Below are 18500 nucleotides of genomic sequence, written 5' to 3' on the forward strand. Positions count from 1 at the left end.
ATAAGATCTTCTACCAATAATTTTTCTTATGAATATAAGCTTTATTGGTTAAACTAAGGCAAATAATTTTATAAATAGTATGAAATATGTTAAAAAAATAAAAATGAATGAAAGTGATGTATATAATTTCTTATACAATGGTGTCCTATGAATCCGATAGGCATAGAGGGTAAACGAACAATAAGTTACGTTGCTAATCTTTTTTGGAAGGTCAAATTAATTCTTTTGAAAATCACATTTATAGATGTAGGGGTCACAACAATACCATGCATGATCTGTTAGACTCTATTAAGGAGCTTCACATCATCTGACGCAAGAAACCAAAAGTATCAAACGCGAAAGATATAAATGCATGTTGATTTTTCATGCACATTTTCTCATATTTAGCCGTTTTGCATTAGACAATTTTTAAAGCAGACCGCCTCATAGTGAAAACCCCACTCCCCAAGCCCACAAGAGGGGAAAACTCCTGTTAGATCTACAGATGCGTGTTTCTCTCATGTTCATCCAAAAACTAAAATGTTGGTTAGTCTAAACGTTGATTTTCCTTCCAACGAATCAGTCAAAAAATTCACATGTGAATCTTTATTGACAGAAACCACAACACGATTATAACATGTGAGCATGATTATGACTCGTAAACCCGTATAAAACGGATTAGGCGAATTATGTACGCATTTAATAAATACAATTAGTGTTGAACTATATGAAAAATCTAATCATACATATTGTATCTGGGCCATGTTTTCTAACTGCCCAACCCGAGACATCAGAACCAATGTGATTGCCACCCGTATTACTGGTTTTGTTACTCGGACTATCCACCACATATCTAAATTGGAGAGGGAACAAACCAACTACTGCTCCACTTGATCCCATACTCCCCATCATTATAAAATAAAACGAAATTTCTCTCTTTCTTCTTTACCGTTGCATTTGCTCTTACACACACACTGACACACACAGTACAGCATCACTCAGAGATGGTGGATTCCAATTAAATGAGCATTGCAGCAGTTTACCTACCAATTTGACCTTCTTCCTTCTTTCTCGCTTTAGATTCTTCATTAATGGCGATGGCAATTCGATGCATGTCTCGTTGCAGTCATATAACTCATGAAGAAGAGATTAATCAATCAAATGCTCTGATCCAGAAGGTATATTCCTCTCCCTTTATTGCTAAATCTGTTCTCTTTCCTGTGAACGATTGATTCGAAATCCGATCAGATTTGAAATGCACAATTCTGAAATTTTGGTAATCTCTTTGATGAGTGCAATCAGCAATGCGATCTTCAATTTTGCGTGTAATTACTAAAACTAAAACATTTCTTTTTCTTTTTTCAAAATTATCTTAGCTGTTCCTATGTGATTATAAAAACTTAAAGAAATTAACATCTATTTATCGCTTAAGTTATATTATATATATTAAACAATATATATAACTTTAAAATTTGAATAATATTTAAGCAAAAGTTATTTTCAGAATATTGGTTGGTTGATCGGGGATGAATTTTATTATTTATGCCTACTATGCATCATACTACATGATATATATTTTTTGTATATACTAAATTTAGGTTTTACCATTACTTTTTGTACTTTGTGAAACTAGATATTTCTATTTTATATAATATGTGGTAACTAGGATCATCATAAAAAACGTTATTCTTACTTTTATGAGAGAGTCATTGTGTAATTATGTAAAGAAGGATCAGCATTAATAAATATGTTTATCTTATAGAAAAATAACAATAAAGAACACCAAATAAATAAATAAATAAAATTAAATGCCAACTTCACTTATGAAACTATAAAGTTTGTACTCTCAGAAAACGAAAATTGATCTTCCCTTGTGATGGAGACAATACGACGAAATGATTATTATCATATTAATTCTTACATTATAAACAGATATCTGAATTTCTATGTGGACACGTCTGGTTTCTAACATCACAAATATATTATTTTATTAAATTTATTATAAAGCTTATATTTAAGTATTTAACAATGAACGCTATTTTTATTTATTTATAGTATATTTTAAATGATAAATAATAAAATTAAAGCACATCATCGAACTATTTCGATATTAATAAATAAGAGGAAAAAATCGACATATAGAACTTCTATTATGTCTACACCGTTAAAGACAAATGATTACCAAAAAAATATATATCTTATTTATAACATATATAAAATTTAGTGAAAAAGGTAACCGCATATAAAGGTGACAAACTTTTATCATTTTCTAATTTAAGATAACCACCTAAGAAAGTTCTTTACCTTAAATAAATAAATAAAAAAACCAAACGTTAGTTTTTTCTTCGACAAAAAAAAAAAAAAAAAAAAAAAAAAAAAAAAAGATTGTATAAAACCAGAAGAAGATCAAAGGTGATTTTATACTTTTTAAAACATAGCACCCAACGAGTCCTCGGTTATTTTGATTTTTATGAAGGAGATTCGTGTAGATACATTTTTGGTATGTGTCATTTTCTAAATTGACATTTAGCTAACCTCTGTTATCAGTTATTTGTCATTTTTTGTCTGTAATTATTTTAATTAAATACACCATTGGCATTTGGTAATGTTTTCTTTCTTAGTTTGTTACAATGTCAATGTCATTTTAAGGTTGATAACCCTTAAAAGTTAGGGAATTGGCAAGTACATTCAAAGCACCTCATGAAGTCCAACTGTGTAAATAATTCGATCATTTTTTTCATCTAGAATAAAAACAAATTTCGTGGAATATGTAATTTTATAAAAGTCTTGTTTATTAGGATATTATATCTATGCAACGAGAAGAATATGAAGAAATAAAATCATGTTATAATTTGTTCGCTACACGTCACTAGAACATTTTATACCCATGGACCTTTTGATTTGAAATGATAGGCCACATTAATGTTCCAACTGTGACCACCTGCAAAATAATTTTTGATGTTCCATTGTTAAAAATCATAAATAATGTTCAATCACAATCTTTTTTATACATTTGCTACGTAACCAAATGTAAACAATCGTGATTTTATCTAGTTGCCATTCAATTCTTATGGTATGTAATATGTTTAGTTACACTTAAATCTTTTATATCATTAAATATTGAAATTTTGTTCTTCTAGTATTAATTTGTTGAGATAGATTTCTTTTAGTATTAATTTGTTGAAATAGATTTCTGGTTATGTCTTTGTATCGCTAATACAATCATTTTATATTATTAATGTTGAAATTTTGTTCTTGTTTATGCAAATCCAAAATAAGTCGACAATGAGGAATGAAAATACCTATGAGAATCAAAACTTTATTATTATTATTTTTAATGGGTTATTGTTGTGATACAGGACCTTGGTTCCTAGTTTTTGTAGTCCCCGCCGAAAATAGCATCTGAAAAGCTTCGAGGCCACATACATTAAATTTAAATATAGATAATAGTCCATTGAAGATGGTGTTATTGAGGAGAAGACTCGCTTGTTGTACGTGGACCAGAGAAATCAGCAATAGCATCGATTTTGATCAAACACCAAACGGTATATTTTCTTTTTTCTTTTTTCTTTTCTTTCATGCACACACACATTTGGTTACGAATTCATAATCAAGAAAATTCATATGCCACTTAATTTCTTTGCATCTAATTGATAGAACTCACTGGTTTTGGTTTATATTTTTCAAAATTTTAATAAGTAGTATTTTTGATGAGTTGAACTTGAACCAATTGGGCTTTATTGGGATTCAGATCTTTTTGTTAGTTGTTATCCAATGTTACAGTGTTTTTTAGGTTTTTAACTGCTAGAATTTTTTTTCTTCTTTTCAAATTTAACCAGAGAGAATTTGTTATTTTTTTCAAAACAGAAAATATACAAAACTTTGAATTCTATAAAATCTAACATTTTCAATTAATTACCGAAAAAAACTTAAAGTTGTTTTTTTAAAAAAAAAAAAACAATAACTGAAAAAAAAAATCAATCCTTAATCCAAAAAAAGAATAAAAAACCCTATATCGTTTATGTGGAATATGGCATCGATCCCAGCCAGTTAAAGTGTATAGACTAGGAGGGTGTTTGGTATTTCATTTAAAAACAATTTATTGACTTATTGTCTTTTTGAAAAGTCAATAAGTCAAAAAAATGTTTGATAATATGAAAAAGACTTTTAAAATGCATTCTCATCGATTCTTCAAAAGATATATTTCAATAAGTTAAGATTTTTAATTTTTCAAAACTCTTTATAACTTTTTAGATTGTAAAAACAAATACTCTTTAAAACATGTATAAGTTAAGATAAATAGTTTTTAAAAAACAACTTATCGACTTATTGACTTTTCTCATCATAAAAGTTAATCCAAACACTTTTAAAAAAAATATATTTTCTCACCATTATAAGTCAATAAGTAATTTGCCTAAAAACTCTTTTAAAGTTCAAAATAAAATTTCAAACACCCTCTAGATAATAATATATGTATGATTCAAAGGCGAAATTTGTTTATGTTATTTTAACAAGTAAAAACCTTTTTTTATGATATTAATTTGTTTACTTTTGGATTTCATGTATATACATGGTATATAATCCTATCTAGTCTTTTATATACTAATAAAAATTGAGAAATTAAATATCTTCATACATTTTTTTTCTTTTTATCATCATACTTATTAGATTAAGATAAGTGTCAAAATCAAGAGAGATGATTAAGAAAACAGAATTAGTGGTATCTACATGCTATAATCTTACATGAATAGGAGGATGATTAGGAAGAAAATATAGAATAATATTTAATTTTTTATAAAAATCAAACTCTATTAGTGAAAACTTATGTTTATAAATTCAAAAATTGTTGTGAATTTGGAAATAATTGCCGTGATTCAAGTGTCAACTAGTGTCTAGAGACTAGCGGTATGTTGTCTTGCATTGTCTTCTTTGTAAATAGTGTGTGGATGTTGATTCTTCTACCCACTTAACTACTATCAAACATTGTTGAAAGCAACAACTAATATGTTTTGTGAAATCCCATACGTCGTCCATTATTGTTTGTGCCACCAATTATTTTCAAAATGCTTTCTAGAAATATTTGAAATTTGTAAATGAAAATCGCACACTTTTCTTTTATGATAGCGGTTGAAAACTCACTCCAAGTGACTAGAAGTAAAAAAAAAAACTGATTCGTACATAACAGAAATTTTCCATACATAATAATTTATTTATTAAAGTGTTGTATTGTACAATTCCATAAAACATAAATTGTTATGTATAGAAAAAAATTGTTGTGTACAAATCACTTCCAAAAAAAAATTGTCATCTATTGCATTTTTGTATTTAAATATAATCCAATCATATCATATCATATCATACTATATTATAAATGAAACATTTTTCTTTTCGCCACATTCATTTGAAACTCCCATGACTTTTCAATTTCTTTCTAATAATAATTATAAGTTGGTTAATAAAGTTAAATAAATATCAAGCCTAAAGTGTAATCATATATAAACTAAATTTCAATATTAAAATATTATATTTACTTCTACTTATAAAGTTATATTTTTTAACTTTTAATATATTATACTTAATTTATTAGTTTTAATATATTATTGGTTGTAAACTATTATCATTTTAAAGATACAATTTTGGAACAATTTGTATAAAATACTAAAATTATTAATTTGAATATAACATTACAGGGTCAACTTAAATATAAAATTTAGTTTAACTTAAACAACCCAAAAAATATTTTGTAAATAGTTAAAAATGATTAATTGTAGTGTCTTTCTAATAATGATTATAAGTTGGTTAATAAGGTTAAAAACATATCAAACCTAAAGTATAATCATAAATATACTATATTTCAATTTTAAAATAATATTTTTACTTCTACTTATAAAGTTATGTCTTTAACTTTTAACATATTATACTTAATTTATTAGATTTAATATGTTGTTTTATATAAACCATTATCAGTTTAAAACTACAACTTTTGAACAAATTGGACAAAATACTTAACTTGTTAATTTAAATATAACATTACATTGTCAACTTAAATATAATTTTCAGTTTCACTTAAAAAACCAAAGAATATTTTGTAAGTAGGTAAAAGTGATAAATTGTAGTTATAAATGCAAAACTAAATTGTAATATCAATTTAACTAAAATATTTCCTAAAGATATTTTTATAATCGTTAAAAGTTTTCAAATAAGTAGCTTAAAATAACTTAAAATAACAATAGTTAAAAATAACTCTATATAAATGATTATATTGTTACCTTTAAAATCAAAAAATAATGTTTGATGTTTTAAATAATTATAATGATAGAAATTAAAACATTAAGCAAATAAATTTTAAAAAATTAATTAACAATAACAACAACTATAAATAACATTAAACCATATATTATATTTAATTTTATTCATGTGTAACTCCCGGATAGAAGTCATTCAAACGATTGACATTATGCAGTTATAATAGATTTATATATTATCATATAATTCAACATAATCAATATATTATATCAATTTAGTATACGAAATTACGAATTGTTATATCAAATTTAACAACAATGTTATTGCTATATTAAAAAAACATATATTTTTAAAAACTTCAACTATATAGGTGTTTCTGCGCAACGCGCGGGCATTCGTCTAGTTGTATTTAAAATATAAACGTACATTTTGCCTATTTTAGGAGGAAAATGATTGTGTGACTTTTAGGTTACTTCATAATTTCTAAAATTAAAATAATAATAATAATAATAATAATAACAACTTTTCTTATATATATTAAAAGATAATTATTTCTTTTTTAAATCAAGGTCAAAAACATTTGAAAAACATTGGTCATAAGTTTTGCTTTACAACCTATCCCGAAAAATTAGTTGTGTTTGTCACACTAACTAAAAAGCTAAATTTTTGTTTATAAGTTAGCTTGTCAATAATTTATTACAAATAACTTATAAATTAGTATATAATCTACAATAAGCTATTTTCATAATTTTATTAAACACCAAATTCAAATAATCTCAAAAAATATATTAACTTACACATACCAAATATTGCGGTAGTAGTCGGGATGAAAAAGCTTAAGAAATTCGAATACGAAAGTGATGGTGAATAGCCATGAAAATTGCATGGCTATTGTTTACCAAATATTTATTTATCGACCGACATGGAGATAGTGGTCCTTAAATTTTTTGACTTTTTATTTATGTAACTAGTTGTACTACACCCACACCCAGAAAAGAAATCACTACAAGATACCTAAGTGGTGGTGGTGGGGACACAATAGTCATTTTCTAGCTTTTGAAAAGTCATAAAAAAATGCTTAGTTTCTAGTTGGATCATCTCCGGTTTCTGATTCTCTCCATGTTACCTTTCATAATTTCACTTTTCCTTTTCTATTAATTTTTTTAAAAGCAAAATATAATTCATTCAAATTATATCAAAAAAAAAAACATTAATCACTCTATAAATATAATACAATGCGCATAATGTGTTATGTGGTTGTCCTAGGATACAAGTTACAACCCTTCTTGTTGCATCAAATAACGGTTGACTTGACTTGGTACTTGGTAGTCTGAAATTTTGCTTTTTTATAGTAAAAAGGTACCATATTTTAGTATTACAATTGCAAAAATATAATAATAGCTACCCTAAAAAATATTTTTGTAGATTTGTTTCTATCTTAGCCCAAATATAACGAAATTGACTTATAAAGGTGATTAAACTTTAAATATACCTTTTGAAACTGTGGATAACCATAAAAAAGGGGAAAATAATACTAGAACCAAAAGAGAAGAAGAAGAAGAAGAAGAAGAAGAAGAAGAAGAAGAAGAAGAAGAAGAAGAAGAAGAAGAAGAAGAAGAAGATGATCTATAAAATGGAAAATGGGAAAAAGAAAATAAAGGAACTGAATAATAACAAAGTTGTACATAAGTAGTGGTACTCAAGGTCGACCCAAAAGTTGTACATTTATTTATGTATATAAATTCATTTATGAGGGCCCACAAAAATGTAATAAGTGTCAAAAAAATTGTCATCTATCCATCTATCTTCATGTGAGGAATTATTTTTTATGTCACGACTCTAGTGGTATTTTGCCTAAATTGCAACTTTGCCATTTATTTCCTTACATAAAAAAACAAAAAATCCTATACTGCGTTCTATATGAAAACTAGAGACAGTTTTTAAATGCAGCTACAACACTTGCAGCATGTGCTTGTTGTCACTGAAGAATCTGCATTATTTGATAGTTAGTAACAGTATCACTTGTGTCAACTACCCTCTTCTAATATACTCTTATCTTGTAGAATCCCCATGTTCTACATCAAACTCTAAGACTTAATTAAATAAATTTCGTTACACTAAAACCATAATTCATAGTCGATGCCCTTCCCAAAATTAACCATAACAACAACTTTCAAACATTTTTATGTAAATTTGAGTTCAATTAAAATCTTTCAGGAATTATGACATACAATGGACTTGAAAGCTGCATTCTTAATGCTAATTCATGCGAGGATGAAAGTGTTGCAAGTAGAGGAGATGAATGTCCAACTATTGACTCTCTTGATGAAGAAGATGATTCAAGTTGTTCTTCTAGCAACAATGCTTCAGGAGGATCCTTTTCTTCTCAGTGGACAATCATGAAAAGGGATGAACATGAACATGAACAACAACCAGACGAATGGGAGTACTCAGAAAGTGTCAAAAAAGAAAAAGTGTCAACAAAACCACAAATCTCTGATGTGGAAATAATGAAAGAAAAATTCGCAAAGCTCTTGTTGGGTGAAGATACTACCGGAGGGCGAAAGGGTCATTCCTCCGCTTTGGCTCTGTCCAATTCCATAACAAAACTCGCTGGTACATTGTTCGCTCTCTTATAACACTAAACTACAAATCAGGCAACCTCTAAGGAATTAGCGAAAGATTTTAATAAAAAAAAAAAGGAAAATTTTGAATGTCAACACGAAAACTTTCCTCTTTTTGTTATGATCGGTCTTATAGGTCAATGGTTTTAATACGTATATAGCGCAGTGGCGAATCTAGAACAAAATATCACGTGGTTCCCAAACTAAGTGAAGCCGATAAAAAAATCAACAACACTTGTGAGGGGTCGGGTCGGGTCGGGTCGTGTACGATTTAAAGAAATATAACTGAAAAAACCGATCAGTCACCACCAATTAAAATTTAAAAAAAACCGTATAATTGAAAAAACCGAACGATTTAATGAAAAATTAGTTGATTATTAATGCATTGATACCTTATTGTTTTATAAAAACTATATATTATATTTAATAGCACAAATGCCCCCATATAACTTATTTTTTGCCCCTTTTAAAATGATTTTTTTAAGACATTTAAAAAAAAAACAAACTCAAGTAGGTCTTCTATTTTTTTTTAAGGTAGTTCTTAATTTTTATATATTATAAATGAAATTCAAATTTTAGGACCTATCTTCTCATATGTTAGCTACGCCCTTGATATAGCGTTCCAAAATGGTCAATAAACTTTTATTTGTACGCCTAAGGTGCTGTAAAAGTTATCTTTTATACTATTATTTTTGTGCTTTTATATTATTTATTTATTATTAATAAATATAATTTTTAATGCTTTTTATACTGTTTTACACACATACGTTCAGTAAACAAAGCAAATATCGAAAGGCAAATCAAATCAGAGATGTTTCTTCATCCAAAAACAAAAAATTGATCGGTTTTTCGTTGGTCTTTGGATTTTAGATTTGCATTTGTGATTTCGATTTTCCGGTATTTGGAGTTTTTGGATCTCCTATTGAGGGGTTAATTTCAATTATTTTTAAAAGGTCAAAAAAGTATAAAAAGAAAAAAAAAATAGTTATTTTTTGTGTATTTATTGTTAATAATAAATAAAAAGCGCAAGAACTTATGTTATAAAAACAAAAGTGACATTGGTATATAAACAAAAGTTCAGCGATCATTTTGGAACGCCATATAAGTATTATAAGCGTCGAAAATAGCAGGTGATAATAGTATAAATAACACAAAAAATTGTTTTAAGGATGCTTGGTGTACCAAAAATACATTTGGCTGGTGAAATTCAACTTTTTCCTTAAAAGAAAATAGCAACCAATTAACAATGGGTGATTGAAATGACAGGAAGTGTATTTGGGGAGCTATGGAAACTAGAGGCATTGGGAGATGAGAGAAAGAGCAAGTGGAGAAGAGAAATGGAGTGGTTGCTTGCACCTACTAACTATATGGTTGAGTTGGTTCCCGCTAAGCAATATGGTGCCAATGGCCGGACTCTAGAGGCATGCATTCCTTAATTAATAGTAAAATTTTCAACTTTCACTTTAAAAAACTCTAACAGGTTTTGTACGTATTCCATTTGACATTGAATCAAAGCAGATAATGAGACCAAAAGCTCGTGGGGACATTCACATGAATCTCCCAGCACTACGGAAGTTAGACTCCATGCTTCTTGTATGTCCTCGTGCTCTCTTCCATTACATGATTAAATTCAAATGACATAATCTCAATCCATCATTGAATTGAAAATATATGACAGGAAACTTTAGACTCAATGAAACATTCAGAGTTTTGGTATGAGGAAGGAGGTGTCCATCTCCAAGCAGACAAAAGGAACAACAGAGGGTGGCTTCCTGTCCCACAAGTACCCGTAAATGGGCTCTCTGATGGTGAAAGGAAGAAGCTTCTCAATCAGGCGAAATTAGTCCACCAAATTTTCAAAGCTGCCAAATCTATAAATGAAACCATCTTAATCGAAATGCCTATTCCAAAAATCATTGGAGACGCACTTCCCAAGGTAACAAAAACATAACAACACTGTGTTTGTGCCTGTGCCTGTGACTGTAATTGTGGGACTGGGCTGCTTGTCCCACTGACTGTGACTGTGACTATGACAGCGTAATAAATGCAGCCTAAATGCATGTGTCGTAAATCCTAATCGCTTTGTGTGTTGATTTACATATGTTGCAGTCTGGAAAGGCGAGTCTTGGTGATGATCTTTATAAAACACTGAATACAATCTCTTCTTCAGCCATCGGGATGCTGAACTTGCTAAACTTAAAATCTGAACAGGCTGCTCTTGAGACTATTAATAGACTAGAAACAGCGATATATGCCTGGAAAGAAAAAATCATGGAACAAACCAGTGCATCAAAATCACCAGCAAGAGCAAGAACATCATGGTCCTTAAAGGATCCATCAATGGAGCTTGATAAGATGGAGTTCTTGATAAACCGAGCTGAAGTTCTTTTGCAGCAAATCAGAATCAGATACCCCAACCTTCCTCAAACATTTCTTGATGTCATGAAAATCCAATATGGCAAGGTGAGCAAAGTGATTAATTAATTAACTCCCCTTTTACTTTTAGGACAAGTTGTCGATTAGACTAAAATAAAATTTGTGTCTCGTGAAACTGATACAGGATATTGGACATGCGATTTTGGAAGCATATTCTCGTGTTCTTGGAAACTTGGCATTCAACATACTGACTAGAATCGGAGACATTGCTCAACAAGATGTATTGATCGATCCCAATTCGCTATTAATTGCAACAAATACCCTTCCAGTTCCAGGGATAAAAAATGTGTCAGGTATTTCTGGAAATGTTTACAGTATAAGTGCAAGGCACACACCGACACTGATGGATAATATTAACAACATACAGATAGAGCCACAGGGGAAATTCAGTTTGTTAAAAGCTGAAAAAGCTTCATATGCATCATCGTTATTAAGTGATGATCAATCAAATACAAATTATGTTGCAGCAACACCTATTCCAAGCCCACGATGTTGTTTGGGAAAAGAGGCTTGTTTTACACCCCCCAAAATGTCACCGTAATAATATCAGTTTTGTAAATTATGCCATGTATATGCTTTTATTTAATACTGAAGTACAGACTTGTACTTTGTAAGAATCAAGAACCTCGATCTTGTCTCTGTACCAATGAAATGAATAGAAAAGTGAAGCATTATTGCATAAATAAAATTAACCCCATTTTGTCTAAAATTTTGTTGCATAAATTAAGAAAATAAGCATTTAACCATATATACTCTTAGACTTATGTAGAAACATAGTTAACCTGTGTATGGAAGATTTACAACGACAATTGAGCAAATTTATTCATTTTATGCCTTAAAATGAATAAGAAATAGCTTCAAAATTCAAATCATATTTCAGATTGGATACATGCATTTAAAATAAAAGAATAAAAATGGTCATGGAACTTAAATCCACAATAGATCCTAGTCAAGGAAATATTTCAAAAGCAAAACACAACATGGACATATGACAACGAGTGGTTACAAGAAATGATGATGAAGTTTAACAACTTAAGTTCCATTAAGCTCGTCTTAAACCACATTATCATTAACCAAGTATTATATACTACAATAAGAATGTGGGGATATAGTAAAAAATAAGAACAAAGCTCGCCTATAAAAGTATGCATTGTTTTCACTTACTGTAATCAGTGGTGGATCTAAGAATCTTGTCCGTAGGGTGCACTAGTTAGGGATCTTGTCCATAGTGGCGGATATGCCATTTTGTTTAAAACACAGGGACTAAACTTGTCTATAAAAGTTAAGTATTTTTTAATAAGCGATATGTACTTTTGTTTAAAAGATAGGGACTGTTTCTGTAAACTTGTCTAAATTTAAGCATTTGTGGCTTTAGGGATTGATATTCACGAGTCCTGTGTTGGATAATCTTGATGGATCAAGTCGGACTTTTGGTTATGGGTTAGTGGGCCACTGAATAACTGGAATAAGTTAGGTTTAGTTGGTCTTTGGATGACCTAGTCTAGAGGTAAATAACGTGGTTTAGAAGCCATTTTAATAGGAGCACATGCACCTATAAAGTTTTAGGGTTATCACGTTTTCTTTCAGTTTTATATAGCCGCATATGTAGTTTCTTTTATATGCGTGTAATCAGTCTTTTTGAAAGTTATATATACAAATTTGCTGTTTTGATCGGTGTTAAAAAGAGTTGTAACACCCATAAAAATTGAGCCAAATTAAAACATTTTAATTCATTTCAAAACCATTAAGTTCATACATCTCGTTTTCAAAATAGTTTAAACATCAGAGTATCCCCCAGAACCATATCACATAAATCATATAACACGAGGAGCGGTACGATCACGCCTTCGCCTTGCCACGATCTCCTGAAGTACCTGAAACATAACACTACAACTGTAAGCCCGAAAGCTTAGTGAGTTACCCCCAAAATACCAACCACACATAAACATACTCATAACATATCACAAATAGAACAGTCATGCACATCGGGTCTACTGTGTGACTGGTCCGCCCACACCGGGCCTTCAGTCCACCTGGTCCACCCTCCGAGTCCGGCCATGCGTATCGAGTCTACAGTGTGATTGGTCCGCCCGCACCGGGCCTTCAGTCGGCCTGGTCCACTCTCCGAGCCTCGGCACGTCTGGTCCTCCCTCTTGGGGCCTTCAGCCTATCCGAACCGCTCGCTGGGCCTTCGGAATATCCGGTCCGCCCTGGGTATGTTGGCCTACAGCACAAAGCAGGACCCGCCTCAACCCAACCCCCGTCAACAACCATGTGCACATAAAACAACTAATCACATAACAACCCTTAACCAGACAAACAATCTAACAGATCACATAGCATATCAACATCCTAACCAGGATTCCGACCTAACCGGTCACTAGCATATCATTACCCTATATACCGGGTACCGACCTTAATCAGGTCACTAACATAACACCATCCTAAATACCAGGATGCAGATCTAGCAAAGCAATAACATAACAAACAATACCCGGATTTCCATCCGATAAAGGGCCGGCCTTGGTGCCGTAGACCCTGTCGATATAGTGAGGATAACTCACCTGAAATTGCCGACTGAAGAGATACGACCAAGCTGCTCCGACCACCGACACGAACTTCACCACAGCACACTACCAAGGAACCAATACCAAAATTACCAAAATACCCTTGGAAGTCAAACTGGTCAACTCTTGGTCAAAGTCAAAGTCCTTAGTCAAAGTCAACCTTCCTGGTTGACTCTACTCGCCGAGTCGACCCGTCGACTCGTCGAGTTCCTATACTCAGAAACTCCCATAACACGACTCAACTCACAGAGTCGTCCCTCGACTCACCGATTCGAGGCTTAACCAGAAAAGGTTAGGGTTTCGCGACCAGACTCGTCGAGTCCAGAACAGACTCGCCGAGTCCAAGACAATCTTCAATAGACTCGCCGAGTTGTTCTTCAACTCGCCGAGTCCATGCACATGTTCATACAACTCGTCGAGTACACCAATGAGACTCGCCGAGTCTCTCCAGTTCTCAACCCATACAGGGGCTTTTCGAGCCATGCAGGGGCTCCAATTCATAGATCCACTCTTCTACAGCCTAACCCTCACATAAAGTTGCAAACTTTACGTGAAACCAAGGAGATATAAGCCCAAAACACTCTAGGGCTAGGGTTTATGACAAAGAGGCTTCACCAACAACTCAAAGACTGATGCTTTATGACTTTCTGGACCAACAAAAGTCTAGATCTAAAGTAGCAACCTCAGATCTAAGCTTCTAACTCGAAATAGCTCACAAACAAGCTATGGAACTCCACATCAACCACCAAGGATTAACCAAAAAGGAAATCAGCATAAGATTATGGCTTTTTACCTCTGAAATGTGCCCAAATAGATGTAGATCCCAGATCAACACAAGCCCCTTGATGTTAGCCTTTAATTCCTCAAGCTCTTTTCACCAATTTCCTCTTCCAAGCTCCAATCTCCTCAATAAAGAAGCCTCACACGAAAATTAGGGTTTCTGGAACTCTCAGGGGGATTAGGAGGCTGGGAGAAGGACATAAAGTCCTTTAAATAGGGTGCAACCCTCGGGATTAGGGTTTTCTTCCTACAGCACCAACTCGTCGAGTCCAAGTCTCCGACTCGGCGAGTTGGCCACTTAAACCCTGATAGAATCCCGCTCCGACTCGGCGAGTAGACGGACCTACTCGTCGAGTCCCTTTCCTAAATTTACACTTTGCACCCTTCAACTTCTTTCTTCCGAACTTGGGATGTTACAATTCTCCCCCACTTAAATTAGGCTTCGTCCTCGAAGCCTACTGCAGTATACACTTCAGAACAAACCCCTTGTACTGCAGACTCCGATTTCTCATTTAACTCAGGTTCTTGCAACCCTATTACCGCATCTCTCTTCTAACGACCTCTTCTAGCGTGGCATCCTTGCCACTACTCCAAGCCGACCATTGGCCTTTCAACTCAATAGCACCACGTATCACCCGATGACACTATCCCTTCATATCAGGGACGTACCTCCGCGCCCTACTAGCACTAGTTACCACAATCACCCACTGAACTCTGTTGAGACACTAATCCATCTTCCTTCGCCCAAAGTTGGCGATAACCCTGATAACTCGCAACCCGGAACAAATCCGGTTCCACCCTCTGGTTCTATCCCTTACGCGCTGACAGAATACTACATCCCTCAGCTCCCGTAACCCATCAACCAATCATATCGCGTAACCACTCGTACCTGGCCTAATCAGCCTCGGGCTGGAATACCAACACACCAGGTCCAATCAATCATAGGGTCCGGTCATCCTCATGATGGAATACCCTATATTGAAATACCTCCTCATACACAACTCAAGCCTACAACCATACTCGGAACCAAGAACCTTGTCCTTGCGTCACCCTCGAACCCTTCGGTTCGACACAACGGAGTGCAATCCACTCACACCTCCCTATCACGATCTCTAGGTCCTTGACCTCCGACTGTAATATCCTTATGTAGTCCTCAGCACCGGTCCAGACTACTCTCGAGTCTGTTAACCTGTTGTCTCACCTTCCTCTATCCCAATCTCCAATCGAGAATCCCTTTCCTTCTCCTCTTCCAAGGAGACCGAAAATATGCATGCTCATCATCCAACATTGCCACAACCTCAACGGGCATCCAACCCGTATGTGCTTCCATATATCTGGTACAATCCCAGTGCTTGCTACCAAGCACTTTCGATCATCCATTTACTCTGTTGCCTTCCCCTCAGAGGACCCACGCTCCTTCCGGAGCTACATACCTTCCCTTTCCAGGAAGTCTACTCAACAACCCTTACCGCACCTATAAGTGCCACAGAGCTAAACTCCACTCTACACTATCCATGTAGAGCAACAGTTATTCTCTAACTCCCATATACTCTGAATCCGATCACATAACTAACAATGCCCACGCACGGCCTCTAGCCATCTCCATCATCAAGATCAATACTTGGGGCCATACCATATCGATTACTATTGCATGGCGACATATTTACTCATTCTCCTCGTATCGATCCACTACCACATACAGAGTCTTCAGTGTGACTGGACCGCCTTTCCAGGCCTTCAGCCTATCTGGACCACTCTCAGAACCTTCAGCATGTCTGGACCGCCCTCCTGGGCCTTCAGCCTATCTGGACCGTTCCCCGAGCCTTCGGTCTGACTGGTACGCCTTCTGGCCCTCAGTCTATCCGGACTGCTCAAAACTGTCATACGCCATCCTGAACCATTCTTCCTGGGAATCACTCCCATGCATACTGTTCTAGCCCTCTTGGGGTTCCGAACTCCAGTTCCGTTCCCAGAATCCTTTCCATGGCCTAAACCCAGGCCTCACATTGACCGACTACCTTAACTGAAACCATGGTCTGTTCCCTGTCCCACTTGTCTATCACTTGCTCCAATCATGCTACCCTCTCGGCTAACAACACTGATAAATCTAAACAGCTCACCGTCCTTAGATGCATGTTGTTTCACCGGAGAATTTTCCAATTCCCCCCCACTTAATGCACTGACTACTAACCACCAATGCCCAAAACCGGCCTAGCTCAATCGCCTTTACTCCATATATTCCCTCTTAACCATGAACTGACTCCCTCGGGAGTGAGTAACCTTCACCGAATAACCCTTCCGCCATCGCACACCCGAACTCCAAGGAAGTTTGACTCTCAACTGAACACTTCTCGCATCGCAGTTGCTATTCCTAGCAACGAGATCATAAACCTTACATTTCGACCAAGAATCCTCCTGAACGCTAACCAACTACAACTCCTAACTACTAAGGTCCTCAATCATACCATGATTCATGCGAAAAAGGCGAACAGATTTACAATACCACATAATCAACAAGATAACAAGATATCAAAATGGAAACATACTCGCAGCTGCATCTGACTCTGTCCTGACCTCCTCTGCTGTAAGCTGGAAAGCGCATCCCTGAGCCCTCGGAGGCTCCGCTCCTCCCTGACCTCCACCTGTAATCCTCAAAGTGGCCGGTGCTGAAGCCTGCACCGGTCTTGCAACAAGCTGTGGACAGTTGACCCTCAAGTGTCCCACCTGATGACAATGATAATAGATCCTCATATCCTGAGCCGGGGCTGACTGACGGCAATCCCTCACATAATTCCCCTCTCTCCCGCACTTGCGGCATGCACCACCGGACCTACAAACTCCGGTATGACCCTTCCCACACTTTTCACAAGTGTGGCTGCTCTGACTCCCAATCCTGGAGTCAACGGTTTTGAACCATTTTTGCGCCGGCTGCGACTGCACCGGGGCCTGCCTCTGCTCTCGCAACTGCAACTCAATCTCCAACTCACGCCGCCTGGCGGCCTCCTGCAACTCTAACAAGGTATCACACCTCTGCGTGGACACAAACTGCCTGATATCCCTCTTGAGCATACTCAGATATCGGGACATCTGAGCCTGCTCCGACGCGAACTCCGGGCAAAACATCGCCCTCTCAGTGAACATCCGGGTGATCTCCGTCACCGACTCCGAATCCTGCTTCAGCTCCAGGAATTCATGAGCCAACCTCTCTCTCTCAACCTGTGGAACGTAACGAGTACTGAACATCTCCCGGAACTGATCCCAAGTAACCGCAGCCCGCTGCGCATCAGAAAAAGATCCCGTAGTCAACCTCCACCAATCCTTCGCCCCGAGCCTCAATAGGTTCAGAGCACACCTCACCCTCTGATCCGCATAGCATGAACACGTGAAGAAACAACCATCCACATCTGACAACCATCTCATAGCAACGATCGGATCCTGAATTCCATCGAAAGTAGGGGCTTCGTATTATCGAAGTCCCGATACTGAAAACCTCGACCGGTTCCTTCCCCTGCCGCTGCTACAGCCGATGTAGCTGCCGCGGCAGCCGTCTCAGTAAGAGCTGCATAACGATCATCGACCACCTCCGGGATCTGACCCCGGACAATCTCGACCACCTCCTCGCGGATGATCTCCCTGACCCGGTCCTCTGTCAACATTGGCCCCTCCTGGCCGATAATCTCAGGTGCCACTGGGGCCTCCTGCTCACCCTGTCCTGATCCCGATCCGGATCCAGTCACGATATGTCTCGTAATCGCCATACTGCAATACACCAACAAGATCCTCAGATACCTCGCATAACCTCTGAGAACTAACCTCTAACCAACAACCTAGGGGTTGTGACTTCCTTGACACGCGTATGGGTCATGTG

The 18500-nt window shown here is 35.2% G+C and overlaps 1 protein-coding gene across 2 annotated transcripts; it reads left to right on the top strand.

Moving 5' to 3' along the window:
• The first annotated feature begins 786 nt into the window (after positions 1-786).
• Positions 787-11994, top strand: LOC145119905 (rop guanine nucleotide exchange factor 14-like). Of its 2 annotated transcripts, XM_079055672.1 has the most exons (9): positions 787-1157; positions 3339-3524; positions 8443-8841; positions 10116-10270; positions 10368-10442; positions 10528-10785; positions 10959-11312; positions 11410-11578; positions 11653-11830. In XM_079055672.1, exons 2-9 carry the CDS (start codon positions 3440-3442, stop codon positions 11688-11690), a joined length of 1533 nt encoding a protein of 510 aa, XP_078911798.1. In that variant the 5' UTR covers positions 787-1157; positions 3339-3439; the 3' UTR covers positions 11691-11830. The 2 variants fall into 2 exon arrangements, with proteins under 2 accessions (XP_078911798.1, XP_078911797.1); XM_079055671.1 differs by having other exon boundaries at positions 789-1157; positions 11410-11994.
• The last annotated feature ends 6506 nt before the right edge of the window (positions 11995-18500 follow it).

This window comes from Lactuca virosa, chromosome 6 (genome assembly GCF_052849685.1).
Source record: "Lactuca virosa cultivar CGN04683 chromosome 6, Lactuca_virosa_CGN04683_v6, whole genome shotgun sequence".
In the NCBI taxonomy this organism is placed as follows: domain Eukaryota; kingdom Viridiplantae; phylum Streptophyta; class Magnoliopsida; order Asterales; family Asteraceae; genus Lactuca; species Lactuca virosa.

Coding starts and splice junctions, on each gene's coding strand:
- LOC145119905 (XM_079055671.1), top strand. CDS start 3,440: ATGGTGTTATTGAGGAGAAGACTCGCTTGTTGTACGTGGACCAGAGAA. Junction 10,271..10,367: donor CCAATGGCCGGACTCTAGAG/GCATGCATTCCT, acceptor GAATCAAAGCAG/ATAATGAGACCAAAAGCTCG. Junction 10,786..10,958: donor TTGGAGACGCACTTCCCAAG/GTAACAAAAACA, acceptor CATATGTTGCAG/TCTGGAAAGGCGAGTCTTGG.